Source organism: Dermochelys coriacea, chromosome 9 (genome assembly GCF_009764565.3).
Source record: "Dermochelys coriacea isolate rDerCor1 chromosome 9, rDerCor1.pri.v4, whole genome shotgun sequence".
Classification (NCBI taxonomy): Eukaryota; Metazoa; Chordata; order Testudines; family Dermochelyidae; genus Dermochelys; species Dermochelys coriacea.
This window is the reverse complement of record NC_050076.1, coordinates 75,203,029-75,229,604: the sequence shown is the minus strand read 5'-3', so window position 1 is coordinate 75,229,604 and position 26,576 is coordinate 75,203,029. Positions and strand designations below refer to the sequence as shown.

Here is a 26,576-nt window from a genome sequence, read left to right as displayed (position 1 = left end):
CCTTCACTTTTCAAATTCTCCAAAAAATAATTCTACCCTCCTTTTTAAATATTCCAATTTGCATGCAAATCAGTTACTTCTATCAAAAATTAGAGTGCAATGCAAAATAGAGCTTAGAACAATGTCTAAACCTAACCATTAAGTGGAGTTGAGACAGAAGCTTCCATAATGACATTATGGAGCATCACAACAATCTGTAAAGTAGATAAAATATTCTAATGCTGTCTTTTTAAATTGAGGCATCAGAGAGGTAAAGTGACATGACCAAGGTATCACAACAAGATAATGGCATCTCTGGGTATAGACACATGAGTCCTGATTTCTAAAAATTTAACTCAACCAGTATATACACATTCTAAATGGAGGGCAGGAATAGAGTTATCAGTTGATGCACTATTGTATATAATTAGTAATGCTAATGTTCTTGCATCATAGATGTTTAACAAAGAGTAATATTCCCGATACTCCCAATTTTTTTCTTTTACTAAATTACTTCATGTTTGCTCTGTCCTCAGTAATAGAGCATACATTGCCTGTCATAATGTTCCCTTGTTACAAGTATACAAAAGATTCTCTTTTGAATTACAAAGGTAAAGTTGAAATAAAGGTTTTAAAACAGTAATATCAAAGTGATTCTGAAAATTCTTAGCGATTTAGTGCTCATTTCTCTTTAAACCCTTTGTATTGTAGAGAACAGGAATTTTAAGAGAGCTTAGAAATACTATTTGCTATTTTGGGATCTGCTCCTTGATACTTTTGATGGGCAGGTTTCATTTAATGGATTATTATTTTTAAAATTTTGTTGAGAAAAGTGAAAAGAAAAAGTCCTCTATATTAAAAATATAACTGCATCTTGTAAGCCATGTTTCATATAATCATAGCTAGCCTTTAAATGATTATTATTAATAAAACTTGAAGCAAAGTACACTTACTTATTGGAGGAACAGTGGGAGGAAATGAACTTACAATATGCAGTCTGTTACTTAAAATGGGAATGTAATCTGACATCTGATTGAAGCAAGTGCCTCAGTTACAATGGAGTTATTCCAGATTGACACCAGTAAAACTATGATTACCCTTGAGAGGTGAAGGGTAGAGTTCCAGCTATTAGCTAGCACCTCTTATCTGCTCAGTAACACTGGTTTCTGCTCTCTGAGGGTTACTAGCTTTGCTTCTTGACAAAAATGAAGTGGGTGTCTGATTAAAATATGAAAAAAGACTGCAGAGAAAATTAGTTTTGTTAATAATTATTCTTTTACAGTCCTTTTCACCTTAACAACATTTTGCAGATGTTGACTAAATTAATCCCCACAACACCCCTTTGATAGGTGAAATCAAAGCAGAGGTTAAGAACTTGATCATGCAAGATGCTGATACTTTGCAGTCGAACCCAATTTGCCTTGCCCAAAGCTACAGAAGAAATCATTCTAAGAGCCAGGTTTGGCACTCCAAAGTTCCTGGCTCCCACTCGTATGTTGAAATAACTAGACTGCACCCTTTTTACTTTGAAATTAGAACACAGAGTACAGTGATGTATTAAGAAATAAAAACATTATTTTGATAAAATGCTTGATAAGTAAATAACAAATGGCCTATCGGCAAATTTAAAATCTGTCTGTGTATGCCATTGAGCAAGTATAATCACACATAATTTTACCAGTAAGATTGTCTGTTTCACACCCTGGCCATTTTCAACCTGTTATGCATGCCCTGTGCAGCTTGACTTTTACTTAATTTAAAAGAGATGCACAGTACTATGGAATAACTACAACATTTCACATAACATATTCACTTTGCATTCATAAAAGTATACAAATAAGGTTAATATTTTTATGAACAGCCTATAAGTACAATAGAAATTGATTCCTTATAAATAGTTGAAGTAATGTTTGGAAGATGCAGTTATACATAAGAAAACATGACATTAAAACATGCTATATTATAAGTAATTAAATTAATGTTTTAAATACATACAATATATTATAGACAACAGATGTTAAATGCTGCATAATATTACCTGAGACATAAACTATACCTAAAGGCCTCAACTAGGCTTCCATTCGGGTGTGCAAACAAATATGTGAACACTTTTTTCAGTACAAGCATGAATCAAACTGTTGCATAGTTCTTGTACTTGCTCACATGCAAGGGTTGTTTGACCCTACAAAATCATTGAAGCAAATGTGTGCAAGCATATGTGCACCCTTACTGTGCATATTCATACAGGTTGAGTTAATGGGATGAAAATCAGGTTTGTTACCTAAAATTCAGTTAAGATGCCTTTTCTTAAAAAGGATCCGTGTACAGCTAGCCTGTGTACATGGGTCATGTTGTCTCGATAGTATTTGGTATATGAATATGACTGAGGTGCAAAGTCTGCTTATGTGACTGACAGTTTAGTGGTGCTTTATGGAAGGATCTACATTACATCATAAGAATAGCCATAGGGTCAGATCAGTGGTCCATCTAGCGTAGTATCCTGTCGTCCTGCGCAGCGGCCAGTGCCAGATGCTTCAAAGGGAATGAAAAGTCAGGGCAATTATCAACTGATCCATCCCTTGTTGTACAGTCCCAGCTTATGGCAGTCAGAGGTTTAGGGATACCCAGAGCATGGGGTTCCATCCCTGACTGTTTTGGCTAATAGTCATTGATAGACCTATCCTCCATAACCTTAGAGCATCAATGCTCCAAAGTTTGCTCTGCTTTCTGATTTGTTTCCATATGGAATTCAAGATGTTGGTTTGAATCACAGAACGCTAAATCAATGGTTCTCAACCAGGGGTCTGGGGCCCCTTGGGGGCCAGAAGCAGGTTTCAGGAGGTCTGCCAAGCAGGGCTAGTGTTTTAGACTCGCTGGGGCCCAGAACAGAAAGCCACAGCCCCACCAGATGGGGCTGAAACCCAGGGCCGAAGCCTGAGCAATGTAGCTTTGCAGGGGCCCCTCTGGCTTGGAGCCCCAAGCAACTGCCCTGCTTGCTACTCCCTAACACCAGCCCTGGCTTTTATATGCAGAAAACCAGTTATTGTGACATAAGTGGGCCATGGAGTTTTTATAGCATGTGGGGGCGGGGCGGGGGAGCTCAGAAAGAAAATGGTTGAGATCCCCTGCCCTAAATGATCTGTCTATCTGAGAACCGTGGAAGAGCACAAACTTTTAGTCCCTTGGTTTACCTGGCTAGGATTGTAACTGAAGGTCTTTTGATTTCCGCTTCTCCTGATCCTCTGACTTACCTGTTATCCCAGGCTATATAGGAGTGAAAAGATTACCAGGGTGTTTGGGAGTAGCATGTACTACTAATCTGGATGGATAATTGTTCATGCTGAAGTCTTTCACTTTTTATTAATTTACTTTCTGTAATATTTGTAGTAGTTATATTGTACAGACACAAAATGTGGATATGCATAGTTTGAGAATCCAAATATGTAAATAGTATGTTGGTGGATGAAAAGATATAAAGGCAAATGTTTGCTTTGAATTTTATTTGTCAAAGATCCATGCAAGAATGATAACTTTTCAGTTTTTGTCAGTGGACACTGTGCCTCTGACTTTATTTTTCCAAGACCGCTTCCAATTTTGCAGGTGTGCTATGGTAATTAAATATCTAACAGCTGTCATGTTCACCTGCAGTTAATTCCAGATGCAAAATTGGAGTCTTTCTGAATATAAAATCCTCTGGGCCAAATTCTGCCTTCGTGTGTGTGCGTGCGCAGTGCATCTTTCATAGAAGTCAGAAGGTGGTATGTGATTGTGTGTAAAGGTAGAATTTGGCCCAGAGTTCTGTTTTCTTTATTTAAAAGAAAAAGTTAATGTATAGGATGGATTGATTTAAGTCAGTTATTTGAATCAGTGATTTTAATCTTGTTTAGCATTAGTCAATTTTGCTATTTTTGTAAACAAACTGATTCATAACAATTAAAATACATTGATTTGCAGCTAAATATAGATTTTACTCTAAATTTGCTTCTTTTTGCCAACCAGGAGGATACACTATGTGTATATTTAAGCCATTAGATTGCTTATGTTTATTTGGATTCTTAATTTTCACACTTTTATAATATTTGAAAATGGTGAAGGATGCATTTCTTATTTACTAGCTGATCAATTGTTTTACTAGTGTTTTGTGTCAAGCTCTATTTGGATGGAAATTCAATTTAAATGCACAAAAACAGCATTTTAAAGTTTTTTTTATTTGTTTAAAAAAACTCCTGGGTACATTAAACAAAAATTATGAAAGCATGTTTTGAATTTAAAACTAACAGATTTATTAAACAAAGGAAGTATCATATGTTAGTCAACTAAACGGTTTGTGGTCACCATGCCCTTCAGGATTTTAGAACTAGCAGATCTCATCCTCACACCTTGTTTTTATTCAGAGATTAGAAAACAATCTTTTTTGCTTTTTTTCAACTCCCGCTAGTTTCTTAACTTCAATGCAATGAAGAAAATATTCACTCTGCCCCATAGAAGAGGCTATTGCTGTTAAAAGCTTGTTTAGCACTCCAGCAAATTCTGGTTCCAGGTGCTCAGCCAGGGACTTCTACCAGATCAGTGGTTTGGCTTTCTTTAAAACTTGGTAGCAAATGTATTGCTTAATACTGTTTGTTTTTATTTATTTTATTACAGTATAGTAAGTTTAGATCTTAAAACAGGTCATAATTTCAAATTTAATTTAAATGGGTTTATTTTTTAAAAGTTAAAAAATCCACTTTTTTAATTGATTTTTTTATCCACCCAGTTAATGTATTTTTGAAGAGCTTGTCACCATAGTTTTTAGGCATGTCATATCTATGGCTTACATGTGTCTGTGTATTTTGTTCATGTAAAGTGTTCGTGGAGCAGGTTGAATGCATAGACTGCAGGCGCTCTTAGCACTTAACTCTTAGTTTACTGTCTTAACCAGAGGGCCTCAAGTAGTGTGGTGTGCAAGGACTACTTGAATGCATGGTAAATAAGCTGCCGAACTTTCTAGTCCATTGTTCTCCTGTCTACCATTCCCAATTCCTGAAAAATTTGCTTTCTTCCACATGTATGGCTTGTGTCCATATGCATTGTATGGAGATGGGAACATTCTGAATTGATTTGCCTTCAAAAACACCACTGCTGTTGGTAAAATAATAATAAATAATATCATTTGTTTTATTGCACTGTAGTTATTAAGAGAACCAAACAGACCTCATATGGGTGTGGAATAACATCTTAACTCTGTTGTTCCCTTGAGATACTTTCAAAAGGATAAGGGGTTTTGAAGTGTTAGTGGGGGAAAAAAAAAATCTAAGGCCACTAGTCTGCAATTGATCAAATTGTGGAATCCCTGTTTAAAGCAGCAAGATATCTGCACAGACTTTGAAGGTAGAATATGGCTATATGTTAGATATAGAAAACTAAGTGATCACGGAAGGCATCTGTGCTTGTTATAAAGATAAGGAGTACTGGTGGCACCTTAGAGACTAACAAATTTATTAGAGCATAAGCTTTCGTGAGCTACAGCTCACTTCATCGGATGCATGTTATAAAGATATGCAGCTTTAAGAAGAGCTCACGTCTGTGAAATTACGACCCAGGCAACAGTTGCTAAAATTAGACCTATCTCGATCTGATAGTTAAGTACTGGTTTTGTGAGAGAGCTCCTGAAGGCAACTTTATTAAAGATGGACACTTTTTTAAAAGTAACGTTTAGGATTTCAGTGTGTAACCTGCTTATTTGAGTCTTTTACCTTTTCTCATTTGAGATTTATCCCCACTTTCTGGGTATGTTTTCTTAGCTTTACACCACATTTTTGGAGGGAGAACACCAAGTTTGCAGAGTTTTAATGAGAAGAATGCTCTTCCAGGAGAGTCATGTAAATGTGGAACATAGATTTAAATTATAACGGAGTCCTAAGTCTTTGAGTAGCAAGGCACGGTATGCTTTGTAGTCCTGTAGCTCTTTAATTTTCATACTTTTTGCAGAATCTGTATTTTTGATCTGCTATTATTCCAGCACTTGGAAGTAGATTGTTTGAAATGCAGAGACTTAAAGCCCAAATTATGTAGGTATATTTTGACAGCTTTATTATTATACTTTGATGTGTTTTACCCAGGTTCTTCTATTGTAGAAATTATGCTTTTAACAGGTTTTTTCCCTGGAAAATATAGCGATGCCAGAATTTTTCCACTTAAGCAAAATATCTGCTATTCATGGTTCTGTGACCAAAAATAATGTCAAGGCTGTCAGTCTGTTCTGTTTTATAAAAATAGTTTAGTCCTTTGGGATGAGATGGCTGATCTGCTTTTTATTTATATGAGACATCTAGAGCCCCGTGGTTTTTTGCAAATGCAAAATAACATAAAATGAAATAAAAACAACCTATAAAAAGGAAAAACTTAGCCTGCAGCAGTAGCTCCTGTCCCACAGGGCTGGGCCCAGTCTCCCATTCCAGGCTTTGTGACCTGGTGCACAGAGTCGCAGTACTACTCACTCAAATTGGCCCATCTGACCCCCACTCCACTGGTCATGAAGGCGAGGTGGCTGGGCCAAACTTGAGCAGCGCTGCAACCCTGTGCATCAGGTGGGGATGGTTTTCCTAGCCTATGTTTGCCCGAAGCTGGGAATGGGTGACAGGGAATGGATCACTTGATGATTACCTGTTCTGTTCATTCCCTCTGGGGCACCTGGCATTGGCCATTGTTGGAAGACAGGATACTGGCCTAGGTGGACCTTTGCTCTGACCCAGTATGGCTGCTCTTATGCAATATTTTATGTTCTTATGCAATACCTGGAGAAGGAGGCTAGGCCTAGCCCTGTGGGACAAGAGCCATTGCTACAGGTTGAGTACAGACAGGCTCACTCTGCAAACCCCTCTGACCCCCTGGGCACAGGACCCAACCACCTCCTCTTCGTGGGCTCCCCCCAAGTCCCCTGGGAGTAGGACCTCATCCCCCAGGGATTCCCCCAGATCCTCCTAGGGACGGGACCTGCCTCGCAACTCTCCCCCATCCCCACACACCACCACCACCACCAGGGGGAAGGACCCGACCGGATACCTCCTCTGGGCCTCACACACACATCCCCATAAGCATGGCCCTTTACCCTCCCCCAGGGTCACCCCCTCCACCCTGGGAGCAGGACCTGATCCCCCCTCCCTCGCACCCACCCCAGAGGCCACCCAACCTCCTTCCCATGGCCTCCCACAGGGCCCCACTCCTAGAGGCAGGACCTACTGCTGCCCCCAGCCCTCCCACAATAAAACAAAATTCCCCCCAAATAAAAAATTTAAACACTATAATGCAGGCTAAGAAGAACACTGTGATGTACTACACAGTACTGAGATCTCCTTTTGCCAACTTGCTGGATGGCATTGTAGGGAAACACTTTCTGATTGTTTTCAGTGACCAGCTTTCAGTCTAGAATGCCAAAGTCACTGAGAAACTCAGGAACCAAAAATTGTGGCTCTGAATACCCTACAATCCTAGTGAAATTTGGATCAGTACTCACCCTGGATTCATCTCTAGAAAATAGTGTTTGAATTCATTCCTTTTATAAAGTGTTGCTTTAGGAACTATTAAAAGTTGTTTATTGTGAGCAATACTAGATGCTGCTTTTCATTTATAGCCTGATTCCATTGAAGCCAGTGGGAAGATTTCCACTGACTTTTTGTGTTTCAGAGTAGCAGCCATGTTAATCTGTATTCGCAAAAAGAAAAGGAGTACTTGTGGCACCTTACAGACTAACAAATTTATTAGAGCATAAGCTCACGAAAGCTTATGCTCTAATAAATTTGTTAGTCTCTAAGGTGCCACAAGTACTCCTTTTCTTTTTATTTGTGTTGGATCAGATCCTTAGTAAAAAAATAAAAAAGAGCACACACAAAAATGCATTGCAAATATGGAGTAACTGAATTCTTATTTTAGAATTTCATGCTCTTCCATGACAAGGGATATTTTTCAATATAAATGCATTTCTTGCAATTCTTGTGATTAGTTCTTTGAAATAGAACAAGACTGGCATAAAATCAGACACAGGCACTTTACTACTTTTCTGAAGTCATTCTCCAGATTAACAATGAAATTCCAATTTGATTTTTATGGCCTTGACTTGTGTACAGAAGTTTCCCTCTGTACTGCTTTTAGCAAGTCTGCAAGAGCTGAAGAGACTTTATGATCATGCTTCCTTTCTATTTTTAATAACTTATAGGAGAAGATTTTTAAAATCCTAAAGAAACCAGAAATGTTTTGACTTTACCAGTGTAATATGAAAGTTCTAGGGCTCATTTGCGTATCTTACTCCATTTCATCTTAATTGTGTTTTACTTTGTTTAATTATGCTTTGAAATTATCAATAATTTTTATTTTACTATATTTGACCTAATTATTAGGCTTCAAGAGGAGGACAAACTAACCAGTGGGTATGGTGAAGTCTCTTAAATATAGCACAAGCATGATTTTTTTTGCTTTTGTCAATTGATTCAATTATTCTTAATAATAATTGTTAAATTATTGGACAGTAAAGTGATTATCATTACATTTTGTGAGTCATTATAGAGTTGTCTTTAATAGGCATCCGAAGTAAAGCAGTTAGTGCCATTCAAGAATTGGACTAATTTCACTCTTCAATATATAACACTCTCCTTTTTAATTTAGCACAGTAAACACAATGGTATACGTACTGAATTAAACAAAACTAGCTTTATTTAATTAACAGTATCCTCCCTACGCCCTTCTCACTTACGTTAATATTTGACTGTTGTTTCCCTTTCCTCTGTATTGCAACCTAGTATCACTAGTCCTGGAATAGAATGTCACAATTAAAACAAATTCTGAGAATGTTCCACTGGTAATAATATAATAATAATGTAAAGAAAGTTTTAATGTAGCATATCTACAAATGGCTGAATAGAAATATGTATACACTTCTTAGAGGTTCACATACTTTCATAAATTATCTTCTGTATCTCAGACCATGGCATTTTATTCCAGGACTTGTTATAACAAAGACAATTGTTCATGTGTTGTTTGTTTCCTGTTTTGATTGCTGCCACTCTTTCTCTTGATAGTCTCCCTAAATCTTTACTCTCAAAACTTCACAATGTTTCAGGAATTGAGACCATATTATTTTCTCCTCCACCACCACCACGGTCTATCAATCGAACACAACTGAAAAAGGCTTACCATTTTTTTTTAATTTCCTTGAGCTTTTACCATCCTTTAGCTCTCTAGCCTTATATCCTCTTGCCCTCTCTGCTCACTATACGCTTTTAACTTTTGCATTCTTCTCTTACATTTGTGCCTGCCTCATCTGCCTAGCAGCTCTTTACTTGTCTTCCAGTACAGTGAGTCAATTCATGTCTTTATCTGTTGGCTTATTACTTTGCTTTTTGTTCTGGATATATTGACTCTTTCTAAAGTTGCGTGTGTAGCATACTATACAAAAATAGATTGTGCTGTATTGTAAGCACTGTATTCTGTATTTGAGTAAACAGTAGTCCAAATTAATTAAAATTGTTGGCTTTGTGCTCACAATCAATGTGAATTCTTAAACTGTTTTTCCAATAGCAGTTCAAAAAAATGCTGTGGAGCAAATCCATGCTATTGAAAATAATTGTGTGTTGAATTATGCCATTTGGAATTCAAGACAACAGACGAGGAGTATGTATTATTAATTTATTTTAGGGAATTGAAACCAGACATTCTGCCACTACTCAGGGCTCCAAGCATGTATCAAATGTCTTAGTTGCCCACTTCATATAAGTGGTCTCCTACAGCATGTGTGAATCTCTTATGCTTAATGATCTGTCCCACCTTGTATTTATCTCGGACTCCTTGGTTACCTTCTGCACACCTAAAGAAGAACTCTGTGTAACTCAAAAACTTGTTCCTTCCACCAACAGAAGTTGGTTCAGTGAAAGATATTACCTCACCTGCATTGTCTTTCAAATGTAGATATCAGGAATACTGTATATTATGTTGTCATATTATTCTTTATATATAAAAAGAATCAAAAATGCTTTTGGTGAAAGGCAGTGAACCCTTTACAGAGTTGGGGAAAGTGACTGGTAGGAGAAAAGGAAATGAAGTAAAAAGATCAGTATACAAACAAAAGTATAGTAAATATTATAGCAGACAGTTTACAGTTGGGTGACAATGAAAGGATGCAATAATGAAAAAGAAAGGGAAAGAAAAGATAAGTTAGATTTAGAGTTAAAATTGATTAACTAATGTGTGCTATTATAGTACCATCATGATCTAAAAATGTCAGTTTTAGAATCAGAGTTCTTGCTGTTCCTTGTATTTCCTCAGCTATCTTATATTATAAACACCTTGAGACACGGACAGTGTCATTTTGTGTTTGTGCAGTGCTTAACGCAATGAATCCCGAATCCTGATTGTATCCTTTATGTGCTACTGCAGTACAAATGCTAAATAATAATACTCTTGATTTATTAGAATATTCAGCTGAATTTGGACTTAAGTTGAACGCAATATATATTTTTCAGAACAAATCGTCTTGCTGTTCTAATCATATCTATAACATTATCAATTATATGGTAAGTTTCATGATTTGGAGGGATGAGCATGAAGTTGGAAATCGCACAATCCTAAATTCAAATCCTTGCTCTGTCACTGATTTGCTAATAAAAGGCAGCTTCTTTAAACCAACAGTATTGTAGTTCATTGCACAGTGGTGTGAGAAGAAGAAATTTTGGCCAATGACATGAGAGAAATCTCCTGTTCTTACAAATAATGCTGTGGAAACTTTATTGTTTAAACAGAAAAGAGGGGACCTCATGCACTTGAAACATCTATACAATAAATTGCATAGGACATAATTTACCTCACTCAGAAGTCTAAAGGAGAAATCTACCTTGTTTTGATTTGATCATGGTGTTCTGAGAGTTCTAGATATTTCAAACCTGAGCATTATGGTTTTCACTGATGTAATTGAAAAGGATATTACAAGTTTTTCCTCTATCCATGATTTCTAGGGAGATGCTTAGGTCAGAAATATGTATTTACTTGCAAATTATTGTAAAATCAGATTATGGGCTAACTAATCAAAGAACAGCGGAGTATGAAAACTTCTATTAAGGCACTAATGACTGCCCACTTGTAGTATTTTGATGACTAATTGCAGTTTGTCATTGGCTTGTTATATATCAGAAATGCATGCTAAATTTTAGTTAATGTTAAATTCAGATCTACTTTAGGATTAATCTAGTAACCATGACATTGCTTTTATGTAGTTCAAAATGTATATTTTTCAGGACTATTTTTACAACGACTGTGAGATTTGGGAGTATGGAAAGAACATTTTTCTGATGGTTTCCAGTAGTGACCGCAAAACTCTTGGGCCTTTGGATTGCTCTGCTGGGTGAATGCTTTCAAGCAGAAAACCAGTGATAGGTAGACAGTGTGGAAGTGGTACTAGAAGGTTACAGGCTGCACTATTTTTTCAAACTACTTTTCAATGAATATAATATTGATGGTGCCTTTGGATAAGGTCATGCATTGTACCCTCAATTCTGGAAGAAAATTGATATGATTATTAAAAGCACGGACGGGGTAAGAATTAATTTTATTTTAAAAAATCAGGAACAAAAAGATAAGAGTATTTAATTCACTTCCATGCCAGATTTCTATTAGACGTGGGGGGATGGGCATTAAGGAGCTTACAATCCTACAGCTTTCCAATCCTATGCTGCATGGCCCTTGCCTAATTACACCACTAGCATAAGGGTATGCCTACACAGGGTTAAAAGCCCCAACAGCATGGCTGTGGCTGACGGGGGTGTGGCTGATCATTCTCATTTGCTTATAATGTTATAAAACTTTAACCATTTGTGCTCAAATTTTCCATGCTTGGTCTCTGCCTCGGGTGGAATTTTTATTTTTAATTTTAAGTTTCAGCAAAAATTCAGTTGCAGTTTCAGAAAATTAGGTCGGGGAAACGTAACTTTGCTAACGTTAAAATTCTTTTTCAAACCATTTCTATGAAGAGCTCTAACGCTTTTGTTATTTGAAGTAGGAGCTTGAAATTTGGCAGTGACTAATCCTGGGATGTGAGAGGCACTTATTTTTATCCTCATGAAAATTTATCCAAATGTGGTCAGGTTATAAACTGCGGAAAATGTTTGTTTGCATATATTCAACAGAGTTTTGTAGAAGCTGTCAGCTAATACCTCTTAATATTGCAGCTGGACTGAGCTCCTCAGGCCCACAGAGTTTGAGCTCCAGACAGGAGACAGCAACAGATGCCATCCCTTTGGCTTATGGTACAAAGTGCCAGACTAGGAGCCAGAAGGAAACTATCTCTTCTAATTTTGGTTGTTCTGCTTGCTCTTGTTAATAATTCTGTGCACTTCACAGCCCTTATTATTGAGTACGGTTTCACACTGCTAACTTCAGAAGTATACTGTCCCTACATTTTACAGCTGGAGTAAAATGCATTTTTTGTAGGTCAAGTGATAGTCCTTTGTTTTTTAGATTTAGAGGATCAAGATTTCAACCCCAGCTCTGTTTACTTCATCACAGCACAATGTTAACCAAAATAAATACTGTTCTTTCTTCAATAATTTCAGTACACCCACACAACAAACTTTTGAAAAAGAATAGCAATTATGCAAGCACACAGTAGTGTCAAATTGATCAGTATTAAATGCAAGTTAACATATAATTATGTTCTTGTATCCTTTCCCAATTAAACTACATAAACAATCTTATGTAATTTGTAAACATTTTATCAATAGATTTTGTTAATGAAAATATTAACTGATATTTTCCATTTAACAGAATTACTTGGAAGAAAATATTTAGAGGTAAAGTTGTTATGATGAATATATATTTCTTTATGCTTAAGAATGTGTTTTCCTTGGAGTGATCTCCATGTATATTCACTGTGGGGTATACATGCTTCTGAGACTGGAGAATTCTTGGAAGTAGTGTCCATTGGTCCATGCCTGCTCCCTTGCTTTCCTCATGTTCTGTGCTGTAGGTATAAGGGGCTCTGTGGACCAGCGCTTCTCTGGTTCCTTCTTACCAGTACATGGCCTGAGTCTCCAGTGTATGGAGCTAGCTATTTCAAAGATTTATATGTAGTTAGCATTGTTAGTAGTTTTACAAGTTTAAATAACAGTTAGAACCCCACCCCCGGGAATTCTCTGATCCCCAGCATGGGATTTAGATTATGCCCGGGCTTAATGAACCACGTCTTCTGCTGCTGGTCCTTTTCAGTCAGCAGTGACACCAGAGCTGCCTGTACTTCCTCAGAAAAGCTCATATCTATGTTAAATTCAGTGTCTGCCTTGCCTTCCCCAGCTGAACATGGCAGGCGTAAGAAGGTCAACTTCAAAAGCACCTATGGAACACCATGAGGCCTCACTCAGATCCAGGTTGCGGAGATCCCCCCTGTACCTTGGCCTGAGCCCTAGAGGAGTACTCCTCCCAGCTTGATGTTTGACTCAGGAATGTAATGACTAGAGTGAAGGACCCTTCGTCTGTGCTTTCTCATAAGAGTAAGGGACACTCATAAACAGAAGAGCAGATCCTCTGCTAAGAGAAGAGATCCCTCCCTGATCCTGTCCAGGTAAAGCAAGACTTCATGCTTAGAGCACACGAATTTAGGTCCTCCTAAGCTTCATGACTGTTGATTAGAAGGTGCATAGAAGCAAGGCTCTTTCAGTACCGTTCCTTGCATCATCACTGATGCTGACCATAGTACCAACTAAAACAAAGCATCGGAGCTGAGGGACCGGGCATGGTTGGTACAGACAAAGACTATGTAGTCAGACACTTCTTTACTGGAGGTACCATCACAGCCCTATAAGGATTACTAAGAGTCCCTTTACACTGACTCTGATGGTACAAGTTGATGTGATGCAGCTTTCAGAGGTTCCAGTATCTTGCAGAACTCCAGAGGATATCTTCATCCTTCCAGACCTGCAATCTGCCTTGTTGTTGGGACCAATCCTAGCAGGGAGTTTGTATCAGTAGAGGACATGGATTTAGGGAGAAGCCCGTCTCTCATCCCATCCATGGTTCCAGTGTTGATTCCATCCCCACCTAATTCCGAGATAGGCTGTGGTGGACACCTAGCACAATTTCCCCATGACTAAAGGGCAATGGCTGTGGATAGGCAGATGCTGGATATCATCCATTCTGGCTATATCATTGAGTTTCCTTCCCCACTGCCTCCAAACCCCCTTTCTTGTCCCTCTTCAGGGACCACTCTCATGAGGAGGCCCTCCTTCAGTAGGGAGAATCCTTTCTCCAGTCCCTGCAATGGTGTGAGTACATCTACAGCATCAAGGAAAAAAGGATTTTATTCCAAACATGTTCTAGTCCCCAAAATGACCTCTATAGGGTGACCATAGACTCAGTCAGAACAACGAGGTGTCTCCTTATGTATAGATTCCTAGCCATGGGAAACTTAATAGATCAGGTTACATACAACCTTTGGACATGGGTCTGGATCTACCTTACTCTGCTGGGTCACATGGTGTCGTATACTTGTGTAACACCATTTGCCACATTCCACCTCTGCTGCCTGCAGGCTTGGCTTTGAACAGTACACATACTGAGCAAACCCAACATGAACATTATAATGGCACTTCCCATCAAGATAAGGGATTCTCTGACTTAGTGGAAAGCTCCTGCACAAGTTCCTTTCCTGTGCTCCATGCCTGACAGGACAATAATCATGGACTCTTCCTTGTTAGGTTGGGGCACTCATATGGACAGTCACACAGTACAGGGTGATTATATGCATTCTATCAGGGCACCCAAATATTCTGGAATTCAGAGCTGCCCAAGAAAGATTCAGGGAAGTCTTACCATTAATCCAGTCTCACCACATTCTCATAATGTCAGACAATATGACAACCATATCTGATGTAAACAAACAAGAAGGAGTAAGATCCATTCTTCTGTGTACAGAAGTGGTCAATTTTATGGAACTGGTGTATCAAGAACTACATCAGCATTGTACCCCCCAGGAACCCAGAATTTGCTGGTGGACAGCCTCAGCAGGCATTTTGTCACTGACTATGAGTGGAAGTTACACAGCTTAGTGGTGAAGAACATCTTCACTCAGTGGAGAACATCTACCTGGGTCCTGTGGTCAGCTACTCACTCAGCTTTTCCCAGCCGCAGCCCTCTCCAGGGCTGCTTTTAACCCCTTCAGGGCCGGAGTGGGGTGACCACCCCGCTACCGTAAATTAAATGTCTGTTTTTCGTTCTGGAATGCTTTATAACTTTTATGGACAATTTCGATAAAGAAATTGAAATCAAAAGCCTTTTCCTGTTCCTTACACTATGGTCAATGTAGTGTTTCTTGTATAGAGTAGGTTTCTACTGGTAAAGCTGCACCCATATTTGAGTGTGTGTTTGTATAGTGACATCTGTATTTTTTCAAAACTGATTTTTCAAAGAAAGTACATACATAGGCTGACTGAACCAGACACATCAACAGAGTCATGTGAAGATGAACATTAGATGAAACAAATGCTAAAATAAATTTGGAAAAGGATAGTTAATAAATTAAACCAGTGGCACTGAGAGTGAACAGGTATTCAAGATGCTATATGCACATTCCTTTTTAAATTCATTTTTTCTTACTGTAAAACAGTAAACAGACTATACTATTATCTCCCAAGGGTCAGTTGAAATTATATAGTATTTGAACAGAATTATCTAATATTGTCAACAACATTTGCAAAAAGAACAAATTTTATCTGTTTGCTTATGCCACCGTCCATATTTTACTTAAGCATTAAACAAAACCACGCTGGTAGGCTATTGGGAGTGGAGATTACAGCAACCCACTTTGAGTTACATAAGTCGGTGTTTAACGTGTATCTACAACATTAAGCCACCCAACACAGTTGTGAGACAGGCAAATATTAACCTTTTACTGTTAGAGATTTAAGGCCAAGTTTTTCAAAGTGGCCAGTGACTTTTTGATATCTGTCTTGGATATACTGGGCCTAATTTTCTGAGGTGCTAACCACTTGCAGTTCCCATTGACTTGCATTAGAGATGTGGGTGTTCAGCTCCTCAGAAAATCAGGCCTAAACTATATGTTTTGGCACAAGTGACGTGCCCATGGTCACACAGCCAGTATATGGCAGAATCTGAAATAGAACTCAAAGATAAAATGTACCTTCTCCATAAAATTCTTCTTAGTATTTACTTGTGTATGTATTATAACACTGAGATTTTACTAGTAAAATCCAATATTTGAGAAGCAGAGTTTATTAATATACATGCTATGAGCTGTCTTTAAATAGAAAGCCTTTGCGGTGAGGGGAAATATATATTCTTTAACACCACCTCTTCCTTCTTTGTTTATACAACACGTAGCAAAATGAGCCTGAACCATGAATGGGTCTCTTAAATGCTATTGCAATACATATTCTTTCTGATGTATTATTGATTTTGTTTGACAAAATAATTCTGTCAATGTTACTTTAAATAAAATGAGTATAGTCAGAAGTACCCAAACACAGCATTATGGTACTGGCTGTAATAATAGCTGTGGGAAACAATATTGCTGCTTTCTGAAACTGAACTAGCTGATATAACAGTGCAATCTTAGACTGTATCTCAGAGGTAATTCTGATAAATAAAAAATTGCTAAAAAACTAGTAGTAGGGCCATACCAATACAGTGGGCTGCGCTTTTCAGGCTCTGGATCTCTTTCAAAGTGAATGCTCTTGTACTTTTGTTGTATCAAAAAGGTTTCTGATGTTTTTTGTGTGATAGAAGTGGATTTTAAGGGATACTTTTCTTAACATGATTTTTAATTTAAAATCATTTGACATGCTTGGTCTGTTATTAGATCAGTCACATCAGTATTACTGGAATGACCTCTGGATTTTAGTGAAGAGGAGAAAAGAGTTTCCATATAAAGATATATATTTTAATCTCTGTCTCTCTCCCAGATGGCAAAGCTAGCAGCTATCCCTGCTGGTCTGGCATTTGTGTCTATTAATATATATGCTGCAACAGAAGAAGAATCAAAAGCCCAGTCAGTGAAGCCAAATCAGGTAAGATTCTTGCTATTGTCTCATGCATTTTTTTAACAATAAGTGGATGTATACAAACACCAGTGAATCTTTATTGTACACTATATCCTAGAGAAAACAAATGATATTTAGAAGATATTTAGGAATGCTATAGCACTGCTTTATATGCTACTACAAATGATCAGAATGTAGCCAGAATTACAGAAAAAATAGTTTTAAAGTTTAATATAATAGATTTTACAGATGTAGGCCAAGCAGGTGGGAATACAGTTGTCACAGATCCTAGCAAGTGACCCCTCCTGGCCACTCACTAGGATTGCTGTGAGGGGAATCCAAGCCTCTCTGTCCTTGGGTCCCCAAGTTGTGTTAAGAGCCTGGAGTCTGAACAGAGTCCAGCCACTGCCCCAATCTTGGGAACTTTAGTCGCACTGTCAGGGCACAGACCTTTTATGTGGCATCCCTTTCAGAGAACTGGAAAGTGTTGTCCATCTGCCTGGCCCCTTGAACTAATACTGGCTCTTCCAAACTCCCTTGTACTTAAACACGTCCTCTCCCAAAACTCCACCCAAAATGTGTAAAGTTTCTGGTTCATGGTTAATTCTCAGGGGGATGCAGCAGTTGTGCATGCAAATTAACTGCTTCACACTTTGCACAGTCTAACACATTTGTTCTTTTACTTAATCATATAAAACACAGACGAGTACAGCTCATACAGAACAATAAACATCTTAAACTGCAGTGTCCTTCACTTTCTAGCGGGTCATTCGGGATTACAGATGTTCAAAAAAGCAGGCAGGCAGGGTGTCTTCTGCTTCATAGAGGCGCTCTCCCTCTCGTGAAGTCCCTTACTCAGCTTCTGTGACCTTGCCTCCCTGCTTCCTCTTCTCATTTGGCTCATTATTTAACCTCCCCTGCCCCATTGCCTTTGTTTTATCATTTGGGTAACTTTCCACTGCTCCTATTTTTCCTCCCTCCTTTTTCCCCCCCCCCCCCACCTTCAGACGAGTCCACTAAACTTGATTTCCAAGGATATAGCTGTGTTTCTCTCCAACTTTTTGGTGTGGCTGAAATACTGTCATTAACCTCAAATATATTCCATTGTCCGTATCTGGTGTGTACAAGCTACAGGACCGGTCAGCATTGATGGAACTATGTACATATAGGCCCCCATTTTTTCATAATACAACTTCACAATATCAACCAGAAGTCATAAGTTGCATAGATATAGCCTCAATTCATCACAACAGTATTTACTGAGACTTGCATGTTACTATTGCTCTAAAGTTCAATTTTAAGTAATATCACACATTTAGATATATCTGTATTAATATTAAAAAGACTGGTTTTCCAATTCTTGCCCTCTCATTTTCTAAAGTAGGGGTATGTTTGTGTCTGCGCGCGTGTGTGAGAGAGAGTGACTATATCATGCTCAGTAATAAGGCTACTAATTAACACTTTTATATAATGCTTCTCATCTCCAAGAACTTTATAAGAATTAATTAATTTGCACCACAGTTTTGTAGGTTTATAGATATAACATGATATGGAGGCTTTGTTGTATTATGGGAAGAAAGAGCATTTGCTATTTTCTTTAAAGTTGTTTCTAAAATTAAGTATTTTTATCTAATGACTTTTATATGTTTCTGAAACTAGCTCACTAGAATAGATTCTTTTTCCTTTCAGCTTCCCATTTATTGTGTGCCGCCTCTGAAATCTAGATACATTGAAGAAGACCCTGGTCGTTTGCAGGTGGGGTTTTCTACATTAAGAAAGACAACTAGTCATTATGTTGAGTGGTGCAAGGTAAGAAATATAGTTTTGATTAATGCTTGAAGACAATCTTCTGGAATTCCTGATTTAACACTTCAGTACAACATTAAAGTACAGCATATTCCATACAATTTGTTGGGCACTTCATTAAATCAGAATTGCCATGGTATGTAGGGGACAAGTATGAATGATATTCTTGGCCTGAGCTTAGCAGGGAGCCAAGAAAGGTGTGCAGAGAATGAGATGACCTATTCATTCTCCCTGCAGTCCAAACCAAACAGCAGTGACCGCGAACCGGTCCCTTTCCGTCTGCCCCTGGATTTCACATTTATGACAGCATCTAATGGCAGCATTCAAAATCACTACTTGGTTGAAACAAGAGTGAAATGTGTTAATATATTGTTTTTTCCAATGCTATTACATTTTACTTTTATTGTTTAAAGTCATTTAGATTAAAGAGACAAAGTAGTATGTCCACCATCACTGGATAGGCATATTCACTGAGGCATAAGTCTTTGCTGGAATGGGGCCAAATTTTGAATTTACATTGTAATTTTACTTTTCCCCAACTGCATTGGTTGAAATGGATTGATGGAAAAATGGAACACTTGAGAATATGCAAGTTCTAGGACTTCCAATGGTTTGCTTGGTTAAATCATTCAAATAGCAATATTTTACACAATGAACACAGTCATTAAATAGTAATACTAACTCCTAAGACCACATGGTCAGTTCCATATTAAAGTTCACATCTTAAACTACAATTGTCAGTGTTAAGAAATTTAAAGTAGTAAGAGTTACTTCATAAATGATCTGGAGAAAGGAGTAAATGGTGAGGTGGCAAAGTTTGCAGATACTAAACTGCTCAAGGTATAGTCAAGACCAAAGCAGACTGTGAAGAACTTGAAAAAGATCTCACAAAATTAAGTGATGGGGCAACAAAATGCGGAACGAAATTTAATGTGGATAAATGTAAAGTAATGCACATTGGAAAAAATAACCCCAACTATATATACAATATGATGGGGGGCTAAATTAGCTACAGCTAATCAGGAGAAACATCTTGGAGTCATCGTGGATAGTTCTCTGAAGATGTCCACGCAGTGTGCAGCGGCAGTCCAAAAAGCAGATGGGATGTTAGGAATCATTTAAAAAAGGGATAGAGAATAAGATGGAGAATATCTTATTGCCCTTATATAAATCCATGGTACGCCCACATCTTGAATACTGCATACAGATGTGGTCCCCTCATCTCAAAAAAGATACTGGCATTAGAACAGTTTCAGAAAAAGGCAACTAAAATGATTAGGGGTTTGGAATGGGTCCCATGTGAGGAGAGACTAAAGAGGCTAGGACTTTTCAACTTGGAAAAGACTAAGGGGAGATATGATAGAGGTATATAAAATCATGAGTGGTATGGAGAAAGTGAGTAAGGAAAAGTTATTTACTTGTTCCCATAATATAAGAACTAGGGGCCACCAAATGAAATTAATGGGCAGCACGTTTAAAACAAATAAAAGGAAGTTCTTCTTCTCTCAGCGCACAGTCAACCTGTGGAATTCCTTGCCTGAGGAGGCTCTGAAGGTTAGGATTATAACAGTTTAAAAGAGAACTGGATAAATTCATGGAGGTTAAGTCCATTAATGGCTATTAGCCAGGATGGGCAAGGAATGGTGTCCCTAGCCTCTATTTGTCAGAGAGTGGAGATGGATGGCAGGAGAGAGATCACTTGATCATTACCTGTTCGGTTCGCTCCCTCTGGGGCACCTGGCATTGGCCACTGTAGGTAGACAAAAAGAAAAGGAGTACTTGTGGCACCTTAAAGACTAACAAATTTACAAATCTATTAACAAATGTAGGTAGACAGTTTACTGGGCTGGATGGACCTTTGGTCTGACACTATATGGACATTCTTATTGTTCTTATGTTCAGCATTGCAGATTGTTTTAGCTCAATGAAATAAAAGGAATAAAAACATTTTCTCTTTTTTTTTTTCATTAGAATAAAGCCTGTTTTACAGTTTAGGAAGCCAATAATTCAGATTTCTAATTGGATCCAAGGAAGTATATTTAATACCATTGTTATTTCAGCTGCTACTGTTAGTACCGTTAAGCTATGTATCTTATGATGTCTACCTTGGAGCTCTTGACACTTTTAAAATTATTTTTTCGTCCATTAACCTCATGACCTCGCTATTTAAAGAATCTGTTATTACTGTGTCTTTGGTATGGTCCTCATCAAACTAAGATGTATTTTTTGCACATTCATACACTTTATGTAGAAGATTGCCTTGGCTTTCATTTTCATGCACACTCTAGCCCCATGCTAGGTAAAAGTGCAATGTTAGCTAACAAGGAAAAAAAGATTTAAGAAGGGAAGGAAATTCAGTGATGCGGAGATTGTCTGGATGAGCTGAATGATCAGTGGGGTAGGTAAGAGTACAGTATGAGTACTGTAAGAGTACAGTAAGACCATGGGACACACGTGAGGGGTTATTCAGAGTTAGCTAAAATTTAATTACAAGATTTGTTAGTTTACATAATATGGAGTTCTAGCTTTACATTTCCTAAATGGTTTTGTCTTTGTATACCATCACAGGAGGACTGGTGGTGCAAGTTATATATCTGAATGCCCCACTTTCCCACAGTCACTTTTGTTTGTGTGGCATAGGGATGTTTTTGTGTCTTATTCTTTTCTATATGTTAGTGTCCTTTGTATGTCTCTTCAAGGGACACTGACTTAAGATTTATACTCTGGCTAATGTTAACACCTCGCTTATAACTGAGAGTTAGCAAAGATGTATCTTTTTTGGACTCTTGGGTTGCCAACTTTCTAATCACACAAAACTGAACATCCTTGCCCTGCCCCTTCTCCAAGGCCCTGCCCTGCTCGCTCCATCCCCCCTCCTTGTGTTGCTTGCTCTCCCCTACCCTCAAGCACTTGCTCATTTTCACTGGACTGGGGAGGATCCCTTTTTTGACTGGGTGTTCCTGTTGAAAACCGAACACCTGGGGATTGTTTACTTTATGAATTTGACAGTATTTTGTATATAGCCAACTTCACAATTTCCCCCTATATAGTCAATCTGTTTTCCTTTTTGTTTGTGTGGACCTTTCATATAGCAAGAGGGAAGAGAAAATATTTACAAACAAGAAAACATGATTATAAAATACAAAAACTGGCAGAAGTAGTTGTACGTGAATATTTCAAATGCTTTTTTAAAATTGATTAGATTTCAAGCTGACTGTCATAGAAGAGTGTCATCAGTCACTGTATAGTGCTTTTTTGTATTAAAAATAAAACAAAAACTTCACCCTTTGGGAAGGAATCTGGAGAAGGCATATTATTTCAACAGACGATAACAGTGATACTCCGATTTGACTTGATCACCTTGTCATTTTCATCTTTAACACTTAAGAGCAACTGCATTTCACATACTCCTCCTGAATAATTCTCTGTTGCTGCCAGTCAGTATTACACTGGTTTATGTAACTTAAGAAACAGTTGACAGAAGGGGTTAAGTTGTTAGAATCCCTAAAACATGTAGTGATTTCCAAAACAAAGTAATAATTTGGTGATATACCAGATAGTTACAGAGCTGCTTAATATTTTAAGTATAGAGTAAAACTGTAGTATCTTAGCTATGATGGTCTCCCTTTAACAAAATAATAACTCTTAATGGTGAACAGTTATTTTGACATTTGTTGTAATGTTTTACATTTTTTTTTTTACTTTAATAAGAGGGCTTTTGCTAGCCACTTTGAGATTTGCCTCCGCTGTTTAGAATCTAGATCAAAAAGGAACAGCCACTTGTGCAGCAAGGCATCATATATGTGTATGTGTGTGTGTATGTGTATGTATGTATATATAACTCTATCAGCTAAAGAATAGCCTGCAGGCATTTCAAGTGAGTGTAGTGCTCATAAAATACATCAGGTTGATAGTCCTGGAAATTAAAGTCCTTTCATCAGTTAATCCATATAACAGTTATAGCATGGGAGGTACCTCAGTATGAGTTTCCCTCACGTCCTTGCAACCACTTCTAGAAATGAAGGTGTCAATGAACCACAAAGGTGACAATTTTTATGGTAGTTTTTCTGAAGTGCACCCTGGTCCTTTAGCAGCTAGACTGAAACCACCAATTGATCTTGGATAAAGATACTGAACAACTGTCAGAACTCTCCTATCTTTTCAATAACACTGACCTGAGTTGGATCTAAACTAGTGACCCAGGCCAGGTCATATTTAAGGTTTTGCTGCTATAGAAATGTTGCTTGGATTATTTATTTTTTATGACACTTCTGGACTGGAAAAACTCTACTGTAGATGCAGTTATTCTGGCAAAATGTGCATTTGCTGGCATAGTTTATTTTGCTTGGGAAATCAGCATAAGCTATACCATCAGAAGCACTCGTTTGCTGGTATAAGCTGCATCTCCATTAGGAGGTTTGCCAGCATAAAAATGTAATAAAAATAATCACATCCCTAAGCAACATTACTATACTGGCAATAGTTCCTAGTGTACACCAGGTCAAACTCTCAGTGAATCAATGTAATCCTCCATAATTTGTAGTTTTCCCATAGATATAGCTATAGGATGTTTTGCTGAGCACTTTGTGGAAACCACAACACTCCTTCCCTTCAAGTTGTGTACAATGCATGCCAAAAGGTAAAAAGCTGCTAAAGCTTTAAATTGGTTCCCTCGTGCCATTTGATGTGGGAGTGTGTACTGTGATGGGGTCCCCGGGTTGAAACCTGTATTGCGGGACTACTGAGCCCTGTGTCCCACCAACCTGGGTTGCTTCTCACACTGTGATGCTGATGTCAAGCTACAAGCCTCTAATTTGCACTGCACTTACACAGACATCACAGGCAGGGACACACCCAACTCTGTTACATGAATGATCTCCCAGTCACTGATGAACCATCAACAGAGAGGCTCCTGCCAATTTCTTCCAGCTCCCCAGTCTTGCACCCCAGAATTGTTCTGTCTTGCACTGGTCAGAAGCATGACCAGTGTAGGTTCATTACTTAGTTTGCCACTTCTTCATAGGAAAGTGGACATGCACCAGCCTTTGTAATCTTGAGCTGAAATTTCCCAAGCACTTTAGACAAACTCACTGGTAAGATAAAACTTTTAAATAAGTTTATTAACTGCGGAAAGCTAGATTTTGAATGGTTATAAGTAGTAGGCATAAATGTCAGAGATTGTTGCCTTAAGAAAATAAAAAGTAAACACGCATTCTAAATCCTCAACTTTCAGTCTAAGGGAGGTCTGAATCAAACCGCTTTTCTCACTCTGACAGATGGTACAAGTAGTTTACAGTTCCTCAATACACAGACTGGGTCTTCCTTCCAGCCTAAGACCAAACTTCCCCAGTTCAAAGTCTTCTTCTTCCAGATGTTGAGTTGGGGGGGGAGGCCAAGTGACCTCACTGTGTCTCTTTTGTACTTCTAGCTTGCTGAAAAGATTCTTGCTCTGATGTGTAGGTCAGGCAATCCCCATTGGTCAAGCAGTCTCTATTATGCCGCCTCCAAGAAGCCTCTGGGATAGCCGATTGTGTACTGATGAGCCGTTAACAACTGTCTGCTATTGATGACTATTCCTTTGTAATTGAAAGGCTGGTTTTGGGTGTTCCCAACCTCATAACGTATTTCAATAACACACACACACAAATACTTCAAACTTCACATACAATGATAGTATGTACAATTCAACAGTTTATTATTTTTCAACATCTCAAGACTTACAAAATGATACCATTCAAGGCATACTTTGTTCAAAACATAGAATAATACTATTATAGCGGTGAATATGGGGGTTCCAGGGTGCTACTTTGAGGTACAGTGTGTCACAGTGTCCCTTAACCAAATTAACGGTGGGTGTTAACTTTGGCAATATGATATGATCTCATATGATCTTCCAGTGTAAATATACATTAAATATCAATATATTGCTTATTTTATAAAATATATTCTATTTTCTCATCACCACAGAGCTGTTGTCATGAGGATTTTTAATTAATATTTATAACGTAGTGCAAGATTATTTTATTTAAGGTATATAAATTTTGTTTGCACTTATAGCACAACATGAACTACCTCTGATATGCTTTAAGTATGATTCTATTTTAAGACAAAGAAAGATTCCACAATAAGTATATCAACCAAAAACTATCTTCAATACTAAATAATCAGGTTAAAGGAAGGGAAGTAAACACCCTGAAGAAACTGTGCAAAGTAGAGTTTTCTTACATTTCGTAAGCGTTGTACTTTTAAGCCCCAGTTGTGTAAACACGTACACCTATGAGTACTATTGAGTATGGTTATTCATGTACGTAGGGATAATTCATAGATTCCAAGGCCAGATTGGACCATTCTAATCATCTAGTCTGACCTCCTGTATAATACATGCCTAGAATGGCCTCAAAAATCATTGCTAGGGCAGAGGTGGGCAAATTACGGCCTGTGGTTCCATCCTGCCTGGCCCCTGAGCTCCCAGCCTGGGAGGCTAGCCCCTGGCTCCTCCCCTGCTGTCCCTGCTCCCCTGCAGCCTCCGCTCACTGCATTGCCAGTGCTCTGGCCCACCACTCCTGCCGGGCACCATGGTGACGTGGCAGGACTGCGAGCTCCTGCCGCTCTGAGCAGCATGGTTTGGGGGCAGGGAGCAGTGGCATTGGATGGGGGGCAGACAGGGGACGGGGAATGGGGGGGTTGGATAGGCATGGGAGTCCTGGGGAGGGAGAGGCAGTCAGGAGATGGGGAATGGGGGGGTTGGATATGTATGGGAGTCCTGGGGGGGAGGGATCCCGGGGGGTGGTCAGGGGACAAGGAGCAGAGGGGGTTGGATAGGTTGGGGGTTCTGAGGGAGGGATAGGGGGTGGGGGCCAGGCTGTTTGGGGAGGCACAGCCTTCCCTACCCAGCCCTCCATACAGTTTTGCAATCGCAATGTGGCCCTCGGGCCAAAACATTTGCCCACCCTTGTGCTAGGGCATATCTTTCAGAAAAAATCCAATCTTGATTTAAAATTTTGTCAGTGATGGATAATCTGCCAAAGCCCTTGGTAAATTGTTCCAGTGGTTAATTACCCTCACTGTTAAAAATGTACGTTTTATTTCCAGTATGAATGTGTTGATCTTCAGCTTCTAGCCACTGGAACATGTTATACCTTGCTCGGCTAGATTGAAGAGTCCATTATTTAATATTTGTTCTCCATGTAGATATCTATAAACTGTAATCCAGTCAACTGTTAACCTTCTCTTTGTTAAGCTAAATATAATGAGCTCCTTGAGACAGTCTGTCAGGGTTCCTCCACACACACACTCTGTGGGTACAGATTTGGGGATCCCCATGAAAGACCCCCTAAGCTTATATTCTACCATCTTAGGTTAAAAATTCCCCAAGGCAGAAATTCTTTTCCTTGTCCTTGGATAGTATTGCTGCCACCACCAAGTGGTTCACACAGCAATTCGGGGAAGGGTCACTTGTAATCCCTATCCACGCAAGTCCCTTCACCCCTTTTCCTGGGGAGGTTGAGAATAATATACCAACCAGTTGCCTTAGCAATGCGAGCACAGACCAGACCCTTTGTCTTCAAGACACTGAAATCAATTGGGTTCTTAAAAGAAGACTTTATTTATAAAGAAAAAAGTAAAAGAATCACACCTGCAAAATCAGGATGGAAGGTAACTTTACAGGGTAATAAAAAGATTTAAAACACAGAGGATTCCCCTCTGGGCTCAGCTTCACAGTTCCAGAAACAGGAATGAAACTACCTCTGTAGCATAGGAAAATTCACAAGCCAAACA

General features: G+C 38.5%; 1 protein-coding gene across 4 annotated transcripts in view; it reads left to right on the top strand.

The window, feature by feature from the left end:
- The window catches only part of APOOL (apolipoprotein O like), a 47,187-nt gene that overhangs the window by 2,113 nt on the left and 18,498 nt on the right, over positions 1–26,576 (top strand). For 2 of the 4 annotated variants that reach the window (XM_038416182.2, XM_038416181.2), the window contains exons 2-3: positions 16,914–17,018; positions 18,681–18,800. In XM_038416182.2, coding sequence (XP_038272110.1) covers positions 16,914–17,018; positions 18,681–18,800 — 225 coding nt within the window. Of the gene's footprint in view, positions 1–12,765; positions 12,792–13,290; positions 13,559–16,913; positions 17,019–18,680; positions 18,801–26,576 lie in introns of those variants that run through there. The other 2 variants (XM_043491987.1, XM_043491988.1) reach the window with 2 other exon arrangements.